At 41.3% G+C, this 12647-nt stretch overlaps 1 protein-coding gene across 1 annotated transcript in view; it reads left to right on the top strand.

The window, feature by feature from the left end:
- LOC110498381 (usherin) overlaps positions 1 to 9839 on the top strand; it is a 432088-nt gene extending 422249 nt beyond the window's left edge. The window contains exons 80-82 of the mRNA XM_036955034.2: positions 5520 to 5588; positions 6347 to 6532; positions 7159 to 9839. Of these exons, the coding sequence (XP_036810929.2) occupies positions 5520 to 5588; positions 6347 to 6532; positions 7159 to 7248 (345 nt within the window). The 3' untranslated portion in view covers positions 7249 to 9839. The remainder of the gene's footprint in view (positions 1 to 5519; positions 5589 to 6346; positions 6533 to 7158) is intronic.
- Positions 9840 to 12647: the final 2808 nt, after the last annotated feature.

The following is a 12647-nucleotide window of genomic DNA, read 5'->3' as shown; positions in this document are numbered from 1 at the left end:
CCCCTCCTCTTGTCTCCTCGCTCTCAGAGGCCGTATTCTGACATGTGTTCTAAACATCACGCCAGTACTCTCCTCCTCACTGACCTCTCCACTGTTGCAGTAAGCCTGTCTCTGTCTCTCTGTCTGTATAAGTCTCTCAGTGTTCCCCAACAGGCAGCCCGCGGGTGATCTGAATTAGCCCTCCAAGTTTTCTGAGCAAAAAAAACGGGTAACACTTTACTTGACAGCCAGTGTCATACCATGTTATAACACAGTCATAATAACCATGTCATAATAACCATGTCATAACAACCATGTCATAATAACCATGTCATAATAACCATGTCATAATAACCATGTCATAATATGTCATAATAACCATGTCATAATAGCCATGTCATAATAACCATGTCATAATAACCATGTCATAATATCTCATAATAACCATGTCATAATAACCATGTCATAATAACCATGTCATAATAACCATGTTATGACACAGTCATAATAACCATGTCATAATAACCGTCATAATATGTCATAATAACCATGTCATAGTATGTCATAATAACCATGTCATAATAACCATGTCATAATAACCATGTCATGCCACAGTCATAATAACCATGTCATAATAACCATGTTATGACACAGTCATAATAACCATGTCATAATAACCATGTCATAATAACCGTCATAAAATGTCATAATAACCATGTCATAATATGTCATAATAACCATGTCATAATAACCATGTCATAATAACCATGTTATTACACAGTCATAATAACCATGTCATAATAACCACGTCATAATAACCATCATAATGTCATAATAACCATGTCATAATATGTCATGATAACCATGTCATAATAACCATGTCATAATAACCATGTTATTACACAGTCATAATAACCATGTCATAATAACCATGTTATGACAGTCATAATAACCATGTCATAATAACCATGTTATGACACAGTCATAATAACCATGTCATAATAACCATGTCATAATAACCATGTCATAATAACCAAGTCATGACACAGTCATAATAACCATGTCATGACACAGTCATAATAACCATGTCATAATAACCATGTTATGACACAGTCATAATAACCATGTTATGACACAGTCATAATAACCATGTCATAATAACCATGTTATGACACAGTCATAATAACCATGTCATAATAACCATGTCATGACACAGTCATAATAACCATGTCATAATAACCATGTTATGACAGTCATAATAACCATGTCATAATAACCATGTTATGACACAGTCATAATAACCATGTCATAATGACCATGTTATGACACAGTCATAATAACCATGTCATAATGACCATGTCATAATAACCATGTCATAATAACCATGTTATGACACAGTCATAATAACCATGTCATAATAACCATGTTATGACACAGTCATAATAACCATGTTATGACAGTCATAATAACCATGTCATAATAACCATGTTATGACACAGTCATAATAACCATGTCATAATGACCATGTTATGACACAGTCATAATAACCATGTCATAATGACCATGTCATAATAACCATGTCATAATAACCATGTTATGACACAGTCATAATAACCATGTCATAATAACCATGTTATGACAGTCATAATAACCATGTCATAATAACCATGTCATAATATGTCATAATAACCATGTCATAATAACCATGTCATAATAACCATGTCATAATATGTCATAATAACCATGTCATAATAACCATGTCATAATAGCCATGTCATAATAACCATGTTATGACAGTCATAATAACCATGTCATAATAACCATGTCATAATAACCGTCATAATGTGTCATAATAACCATGTCATAATATGTCATAATAACCATGTCATGACAGTCATAATAACCATGTCATGACACAGTCATAATAACCATGTCATAATAACCATGTTATGACACAGTCATAATAACCATGTCATGACAGTCATAATAACCATGTTATGACACAGTCATAATAACCATGTCATGACAGTCATAATAACCATGTCATGACACAGTCATAATAACCATGTCATAATAACCATGTTATGACACAGTCATAATAACCATGTCATAATATGTCATAATAACCATGTCATGACACAGTCATAATAACCATGTCATAATAACCATGTTATGACACAGTCATAATAACCATGTCATGACACAGTCATAATAACCATGTCATGACACAGTCATAATAACCATGTCATAATAACCATGTTATGACACAGTCATAATAACCATGTCATAATATGTCATAATAACCATGTCATGACACAGTCATAATAACCATGTCATAATAACCATGTTATGACACAGTCATAATAACCATGTCATGACACAGTCATAATAACCATGTCATGACACAGTCATAATAACCATGTCATAATAACCATGTTATGACACCGTCATAGTAACCATGTTATGACACAGTCATAATAACCATGTCATAATAACCATGTTATGACACAGTCATAATAACCATGTCATGACACAGTCATAATAACCATGTCATGACACAGTCATAATAACCATGTCATAATAACCATGTTATGACACAGTCATAATAACCATGTCATGACACAGTCATAATAACCATGTCATAATAACCATGTTATGACGCAGTCATAATAACCATGTCATAATAACCATGTCATGACACAGTCATAATAACCATGTCATAATAACCATGTTATGACACAGTCATAATAACCATGTCATGACACAGTCATAATAACCATGTCATGACAGTCATAATAACCATGTCATAATAACCATGTTATGACGCAGTCATAATAACCATGTCATAATATGTCATAATAACCATGTCATGACACAGTCATAATAACCATGTCATAATAACCATGTTATGACACAGTCATAATAACCATGTTATGACACAGTCATAATAACCATGTCATAATAACCATGTTATGACACAGTCATAATAACCATGTTATGACACAGTCATAATAACCATGTTATGACACAGTCATAATAACCATGTCATAATAACCATGTTATGACACAGTCATAATAACCATGTCATAATAACCATGTCATAGTAACCATGTTATGACACAGTCATAATAACCATGTCATAATAACCATGTTATGACACTGTCATAATAACCATGTCATGACACAGTCATAATAACCATGTCATAATAACCATGTTATGACACAGTCATAATAACAGTCATAATAACCATGTCATAATAACCATGTTATGGCACAGTCATAATAACCATGTCATAATAACCATGTTATGACACAGTCATAATAACCATGTTATGACACAGTCATAATAACCATGTCATAATAACCATGTCATAATAACCATGTTATAATATGTCATAATAACCATGTTATGACACAGTCATAATAACCATGTCATGACACAGTCATAATAACCATGTCATAATAACCATGTTATGACACAGTCATAATAACCATGTTATGACAGTCATAATATCCATGTCATAATTACCATGTTATGACACAGTCATAATAACCATGTTATGACAGTCATAATAACCATGTCATAATAACCATGTTATGACACAGTCATAATAACCATGTTATGACACAGTCATAATAACCATGTCATAATAACCATGTCATAATATGTCATAACCGCTGACATAACCTGTCATCATTTATTTGTTTTATTTCACCTTTATTTAACCAGGTAGGCCAGTTGAGAACAAGTTCTCATTTACAACTGCGACCTGGCCAAGATAAAGCAAAGCAATGCGACAGAGACAACAACACAGAGTTACACATGGAATAAACAAGCGTACAGTCAATAACACAATAGAAAATAAATAAAGTCTATATACAGTGTGTGCAAATGGCGTGAGGAGGTAGGCAATACATAGGCCATAGTAGCAAAGTAATTACAATTTAGCAGATTAACACTGGAGTGATAAATGTGCAGATGATGATGTGCAAGTAGAAATACTGGTGTGCAAAAGAGCAGAAAAGTAAATAAAAACAATATGGGGATGAGGTAGGTAGACTGGATGGGCTATTTACAGATGGGCTATGTACAGCTGCTGCTCAGATAGCTGATGTTTAAAGTTAGTGAGGGAAATATAAGTCTCCAGCGTCAGCGATTTTTGCCATTTTCGTTCCAGTCATTGGCAGCAGAGAACTGGAAGGAAAGGCGTCCAAAGGGGGTGTTGGTTTTGGGGATGACCAGTGAGATATACCTGCTGAAGCACGTGCTACGGGTGGGTGTTCTTATCGTGACCAGTGAGCTGAGATAAGGGGGAGCTTTACCTAGCAAAGACTTATAGATGACCTGGAGCCAGAGCGTCTGGCGACGAATATGTAGCGAGGGCCAGCCGACTAGAGCATACAGGTCGCAGTGGTGGGTAGTATATGGGACTTTGGTGACAAAACGGATGGCACTGTGATATACTGCATTCAGTTTGCTGAGTAGAGTGTTGGAGGTTATTTTTGTAAATGACATCTCCGAAGTCAAGGATCGGTAGGATAGTCAGTTTTACGAGGGTATGTTTGGCGGCGTGAGTGAAGGAGGCGTTGTTGCGGAATAGAAAGCCGATTCTAGATTTAATTTTGGATTGGAGACGTTTAATATGAGTCTGGAAGGATAATATGGTCATAACACTGTCATGGCCCATATTTACACCTGTTGTGACATATATTGCGTTATTTTATGGCTGGCTATGACACGTACATAAGAGTGTCAAAACCCAGATTTATGTTCCTGAAATCTGCTCCTGCATTCATCCCAGTCATCAGAAACAGAGCATTGGAATAGGTGCATGTCTGACATCAACGTGTGCACAGTTACATGATCATTTAATATGGTCAATTTCAAAAAATGTATACATAACAAACATACTGTGTGCTATGGTGTAATGGAATGTTTTGCCTTGTGTGCTAGGTTTTGTAGGTGTCATAACCAGCCATAAAATAACACATGTCACAGCAGGTCTAAATATATGGGTAATGACAGTGTTATGACCATATAACAGGTTATGACAGGTTGTCAGCTGTTGTGACATGGTTATGACCATATTATATATAACATGTTATGACGCTGGGTGCCAAGTAAGGTGTTACCAAAATATATATATTTATTCGTTTTTTTATTGTTGGACATAAAAGACTAAAAACACCAGCAAATCAGCTCCAAGTGATTTTAATTTTGGAAATCTTTTTCCAGCTATTCCCACACATAATAGAGATACAAATGATTATGTTTTAGTCAAATATTATATCTGCTTGGGCTTCTTGTGGTCAATTTGCAGTGTGCAAATTGTAATTAGGTTCCGGCCCCCTGACTTCCGCTCAAGAAAAACATTGCCCTGCAGCTGAATCTAGCTGATCATCCCTGTTCTACATTTTGATAACACATGTGTGCCTCAACACCGTTATAACCCGTATGTATGTATCCTCCTCTAAAGTTGACACGCAGTGCAAACTCACACACATAGCTGATGTGTCACACACTGCCTCTGCCCCAGCAGTTTGATACGGTAACAGACTGTCTAGAGGACAGCAGCGTGACTCTAAAGAGCTACACTATGAACTATGAGGTAGGAGGGGAGCACGTGTGTGCATGCACCCTACTGTATACAACCTTATTGACTGGTTAAGGGGGAAAGGGAGTGTGCATGCATCCTACTGTATACAACCTTATTGACTGGTTAAGGGGGAAAGGGAGTGTGCATGCATCCCACTAACTCTTACACACTTGGCAGGATGAGAGAGTGTGCATGTACCACCCTATAACCCCAAATGGATGCATGATTTGAGTCTCGGACTAACACGTTTACAATCAACTGGTGTCACTGATTTCTCCTGGAGGGTGAGATGATTTGGGTGATTCTTGATTCAGCTGTGCCTGGCCTTGTCCTTATGTTTAGAATGTACACATTAATGGTTAACAATGACCATTTCATGTGGACATGTGGGGCGTGTTTCTCTTGGTGTGTGACATACTGTTTTAGTATGTGGGATACTTATATTCTACTGGTGGGTGGGTTAATGTTTTAGTATGTGGGATACTTCTATTCTACTGGTGGGTGGGTTAATGTTTTAGTATGTGGGATACTTCTATTCTACTGGTGGGTGGGTTAATGTTTTAGTATGTGGGATACTTCTATTCTACTGGTGGGTGGGTTAATGTTTTAGTATGTGGGATACTTCTATTCTACTGGTGGGTGGGTTAATGTGTTTTAGTATGTGGGATACTTCTATTGTATTGGTATGTGGCTGATGATTGTGTTGATGACGGTCGGTATATCATTGCATTTCATCCACCTCTACTTCCTGTTACCCATCACCCCCTCAGGGCCTGACGGACAGTAAGATTGTGGGCGGAGGCTCACGGTTCAGCCCCATGTCGGTCCTCCGCGTGCCCAGCCAATCACAGCTCAGCCACGCCTACTCCCAGAACTCCCTGCACCGCAGCGTCAGTCAGCTGATCGAACAGGACAGGAAGTCTCTGATGGGGGAGGGAGGACAAGACTCTGGGCTGGTGAGAGGGGGAAGGACATGGCTCTGGACTGGTGAGAGGGGGAGGGACACGACTCTGGACTGGTGAGACGGGGAGGGACACGACTCTGGACTGGTGAGAGGGGGAGGGACACGACTCTGGACTGGTGAGAGGGGGAGGGACACGACTCTGGACTGGTGAGAGGGGAGGGACACGACTCTGGACTGGGAAGGAGGGGTACACAACTCTGGTGAGAGGTGGGAAAGGGGTAGGAGAGGGGACACAACTCTGGACTGGTGAGAGGTAGAAAGGGGTAGGAGAGGGGACAGAACTCTGAACTGGTGAGAGGTGGAAAGGGAGAGGAGAGAGGACAACTGTGGACTGGTGAGAGGTGGGAAAGAGAGAGGAGAGAGGACAACTCTGGACTGGTGAGAGGTGGAAAGGGAGAGGAGAGAGGACAACTCTGGACTGGTGAGAGGTGGGAAAGGGAGAGGAGAGAGGACAACTCTGGACTGGTGAGAGGTGGGAAAGGGAGAGGAGAGAGGACAACTCTGGACTGGTGAGAGGTGGAAAGGGAGAGGAGAGAGGACAACTCTGGACTGATCTGGACGATCTCAGATCGTGTTCCATTATATAATCTCCTAACCATGTTGTTGTTTCTGTTGCAGTATGTGGAGGATGATGACTTTGTGGAAGCCATCAAAGCCTTCAGCTCTGTGAGGAAGGAACACACCATGTTCACAGACACACACCTCTAGATGCCCCCCCCCCCCACACACACACACACACTACAACCACCAACACCTGGGCTCTCGACACACTACAACTGAACTGAAAACCCAGAACTCAACTTACAAACGCAGTCAAAACATGAACACAAAACATGGACCTCAAACTGAAACCATGAACCCTGAACTCAAGTTAGGAATCCTGGATTCAGAACTGAAAGAACCCCAGGCTTTCTAAAACTCCTATACTCGTCATTATTACTTTATGCCAACTATCATAACCTAGAAACAGCTAAACATTTCAGCAAGTGTGGAACTCAAAGCAATGCCTCTCATCTCTTTCATTTTAATCATAACAGCGAACCTACTGTAAGTGTGTGGTAACTGTGCCTAGTAAACCTAGCATCAATGACATTTTTAATGGTATTTGTGACAAGACCATTTTTATAATCAGTGTCAAAGCCAACTGTTTATGTGAATGAACTATATCCACAAATGTATCATCTGACAGTATTTGTTTGATCAATGTTGTGGTAAGTGGTTGACGGAAGTTTTGATGTGGTAATATTTTTCTTGAGGTTAACCATAGTGCTGTGTGGTGCTTCCACACAGCTAACATTGTGTTTCAAACTACACTACATGACCAAAAGTATGTGGACACCTGCTCACGGAGCATCTCATTCCAAAATCATGGGCATCAATATGGAGTTGGTCCCCTCTTTGCTGCAATAACAGCCTCCACTCTACTGGGAAGGCTTTTCACTAGATGTTGGAACATTGCTGTGGGGACTTGCTGTGCCCGACCTCACAAAAGCATTAGTGAGGCCTTAGCTGATGAGGCCTGGCATTCCAATTCATCCCAAAGGTGTTTGATGGGGTTGAGGTCAGCGCTATGTGCAGGCCAGTCATGTTCTTCCACACTGATCTTGACAAACCATTTCTGTATTGTCATACTGAAACAGGAAAGGGCCTTCCCCAAACTGTTGCCACAAAGTTGGAAGCACAGAATCGTCTAGAATGTCATTGTATGCTCTAGCGTTAAGATTTCCCTTCACTGGAACTAAGGGGCTTAGCCCGAACCATGAAAAACAGCGCCAGACCATTATTCCTCCTCCACCAAACTTCACAGTTTGCACTGGTATTCGGGCAGGTAGCATTCTCCTGGCATCCACCAAACCCAGATTCGTCCGTTGGACAGCCAGATGAGGAGGCATGATTCATCACTCCAGAGAACGCATGTCCACTGCTCTAGAGTCCAATGGTGGCGAGCTTTACACCACTCCAGCTGACTCTTGACATTGCGCATGGTGATCTTACGCTTGTGTGCGGCTGCTCAACCATGGAAACCCATTTCATGAAGCTCCTGACGAACAGTTCTTGTGCTGATGTTGCTTCCAGAGGCAGCTTGGTTGTGAATGTTGCAACAGAGGACAGGCGATTTTTGTGTGGCATCTACGCACTCCAGCACTCGGCAGTCCCATTCTGAAACTTGTGTGGCCTACCACTTCGCGGTTGAGCCATCAATGTTCCTAGACGTTTCCATTTCACAATAACAGCACTTATAGTTGACGCGGGCAGCTCCAGCAGGGCAGAAATTTGTCGAACTGACTTGTTAGAAAGGTGGCATCGTTACGTATGCCACGTTGAAAATCACTGAGCTCTTCAGTAAGGCCATTCTACTGCCAATGTTTGTCAATGGAGATTGCATGGATGTCTGCTTGATTTTATACACCTGTCAGCAACAGGTGTGGCTGAAATAGCCAAATCCACTCATTTGAAGAGTTGTCCGCATACTTTTGTATATATAGTGTATCGTAGAGATTTTCAGCAAGTTTTCTTGGTACAGTAAATAATGTTGTCGTTTTGTTTTTTTACACTGGCAGTATTAATTTATTAATGTAAAAAGTATATATATATATATATATATATATATATATATATATATATATATATATAGTGATTTTTTTTCTTTGTATGTGGTCTGGCCTATGTTCATAATGTCTTATAACTGTGTTACATATCTCCATCTTCAACGTCTTGAGTCAGCAGTTTAGCCCAGACGACTATGACAATCCTTGGGCCAGACAATGGTTGGTTTGAGGAGACATCTTCCAGAGCAGGGATTCCAGAGGTCCTGGGACCCCTCCTTGAGTGCACGTCTCGTTTGTTTTGCCCTGGCACTATACATCTGATTCAAATAAAGCTTGACAATGAGTTGGTTATTTGAATCAGCTGTGCAGTGCCAGGGCAAACCCCAGGACCTAGTTTGTGAAGCCCTGCGCTAGAGAGATGGCACATGGTTGGCTGTACAGTTGGATGATCTGTGTAGTGACATGGCTGAAGAGAGACAGGCCACTCTAGTGTCCTAGTTTAGATCTCTCTGCCCCTCTCCTGCACCTGGCCTGGTTAGAACATAGACAGTGACCAGTTGAAGAAAACTAATTGACTCTTCTTGTGCAGCTTTGTGTAGAGAGCTGGGCACAAACAGTTCATCAAAATTCTAGGTACTAGAATGCGTTTTTACTTTTTCACGATAAGACCTGTCATATTGTAATGAATTTGTTTTTTTTGAATGTCTCCCGATTAATAATGTATTTGAGAAATAAATATTGTGATGTAACTTAAATAGTGTGATATGCTGCTTTTGTTGGTGGTATTAAAAACCAGTGGGTGGTAGATGCACGCACTTTGGCCGGAATTCCATCCGATGCCGCGTTGTCAGCAATGTTCGTGGAGACCACATTCACTGTAAACGCTGCATCTATCGACTCATTACCTTTAAATGACACGGTGTCCAAAAATCCACGAGCTAATTCAATCCTGGCCTTTACAATAGACACTCTCCCAACATCAACATTAAATGTGTGGAAACCAAAAGGATTGGAGTGAGGCTTGAAAACGTGTGCTATGTATGACACAGTTGTCAGAGTTGTGGTTGGTGTTTGAGGAAAGACAGAAGGTTGATATACTGGGTTATTGTGTTTTACTCCATCAGTACAGACTAGAGGAGACGTCAGAGAGGACAGAAGGCTGATATACTGGGTTATTGTGTTTTACTCCATCAGTACAGACTAGAGGACACGTCAGAGAGGACAGAAGGCTGATATACTGGGTTATTGTGTTTTACTCCATCAGTACAGACTAGAGGAGACGTCAGAGAGGACAGAAGGTTGATATACTGGGTTATTGTGTTTTACTCCATCAGTACAGACTAGAGGACACGTCAGAGAGGACAGAAGGCTGATATACTGGGTTATTGTGTTTTACTCCATCAGTACAGACTAGAGGAGACGTCAGAGAGGACAGAAGGTTGATATACTGGGTTATTGTGTTTTACTCCATCAGTACAGACTAGAGGAGACGTCAGAGAGGACAGAAGGTTGATATACTGGGTTATTGTGTTTTACTCCATCAGTACAGACTAGAGGAGACGTCAGAGAGGACAGAAGGTTGATATACTGGGTTATTGTGTTTTACTCCATCAGTACAGACTAGAGGAGACGTCAGAGAGGACAGAAGGTTGATATACTGGGTTATTGTGTTTTACTCCATCAGTACAGACTAGAGGAGACGTCAGAGAGGACAGAAGGCTGATATACTGGGTTATTGTGTTTTACTCCATCAGTACAGACTAGAGGACACGTCAGAGAGGACAGAAGGCTGATATACTGGGTTATTGTGTTTTACTCCATCAGTACAGACTAGAGGAGACGTCAGAGAGGACAGCAGTTAATAGTTACAGAACACACACCTATTTCATCTCAATGCAGTGTAACAATTCCTATGACAGGTGGTACATCGAGACATTACACTGACAAAGGCCTTATGAAAATGTCATCATCTACCAACAGATAAACAGAATGCTCGTCAACAACAGAGTTTTTGTGGAGAAACCAATATTAAAACCACACTAAACTGTATGAAGTTTAGACATGTGTAGTAGGTGACAGATAGGCACACATTTATCACCGTTGTCTGAACCTTGAGTTTACACACATCCACAGATCCCTCTAGGGGAGTCCCATTGTAGTAACTGGCCACCCAAACCCCTCTACCAAGCAGTAGAACTGGAGCTGCAAAACAAAGGCCTGCCATTCAACAAGTATTAGGTCCTTCATGTCAACCAATTCACATCACAGACACACACACAGGCCTAAGGGGGTGGTATTTCAGCGAGCCATATAGCTGTTAGTTTTGTTTTTATGTCCCTTAAAAAGGGACACACCAAACTGGCAGTTACGACTGTTCCCCAACTCAAGGAGGCCATTTTGACAAGGGCAATAGTAGCTGCACGTTCACAGGCACATTCACAACTATTGTCAAAGTTTTAAAAAGTGCTTGTAGCAGACAGTATGGCCCTTGGCAACTCACACATTCAGATGCAGCAACATGACTTTATTACACTCATAAATCACACTGCTATCAAATGCCATTTTCAGACAACAAAGTTGCTAACGTCTCTAAAGGGAAGGTTACTCTCCTGAGGTCAGCGCTGCTGCCAAGTGTGTTAAAGACATCGTCGAGGACACACACACACACTGACAAGAGTATCCACACCAAGCTGGTGCTTCCTCCCTGCGTTACCCACTGAAATTGTTGATCACATGACAGTCTGTCCAAAGACTATGGCCTAGATTCATTCAGATCAAGCATTAAATGGCAATAGTGGACACCCGCATAGCTGCTCTTTTGGTGGTGTCGTAGGTATAACTGCTTAGAGATGTCAAATCTTTGAGCAGCTGCTCGTGTGGTCATTGTCGTGATACCCGTCACACCCATCCCACTCGCGTTAGAAGTTCAGAACGAGAAAGTGTTGGCTATATAGAAATAGTGACGCTCAAATTGAGAAATCATTAAACTAAATAATACGGATTTATATCAGACTAACAAAGGTGCATGTTACAACACACATTCCCGTGGAGCTCAGTTGATTGAGTATGGAGCTCAGGTGGTAGAGCATGGAGCTCAGGTGGTAGAGCATGGGGCTCAGGTGGTAGAGCATGGGGCTCAGGTGGTAGAGCATGGGGCTCAGGTGGTAGAGCATGGAGCTCAGGTGGTGGAGTATGGGGCTCAGGTGGTAGAGCATGGGGCTCAGGTGGTAGAGCATGGGGCTCAGGTGGTAGAGCATGGGGCTCAGGTGGTAGAGTATGGGGCTCAGGTGGTAGAGCATAGAGCTCAGGTGGTAGAATATGGGGCTCAGGTGGTAGAGCATGGAGCTCAGGTGGTAGAGTATGGGGCTCAGGTGGTAGAGCATGGGGCTCAGGTGGTAGAGCATGGGGCTCAGGTGGTAGAGCATGGGGCTCAGGTGGTAGAGTATGGGGCTCAGGTGGTAGAGTATGGGGCTCAGGTGGTAGAGCATGGGGCTCAGGTGGTAGAGCATGGGGCTCAGGTGGTAGAGTATGGGGCTCAGGTGGTAGAGCATGGAGCTC

The sequence above is a fragment of the Oncorhynchus mykiss genome, chromosome 19, assembly GCF_057628025.1.
Source record: "Oncorhynchus mykiss isolate SJ-2025 chromosome 19, ASM5762802v1, whole genome shotgun sequence".
Taxonomy (NCBI): domain Eukaryota; kingdom Metazoa; phylum Chordata; class Actinopteri; order Salmoniformes; family Salmonidae; genus Oncorhynchus; species Oncorhynchus mykiss.
Note: the sequence above shows the minus strand (reverse complement) of the source record. Positions and strands in the feature narration are given on the sequence as shown.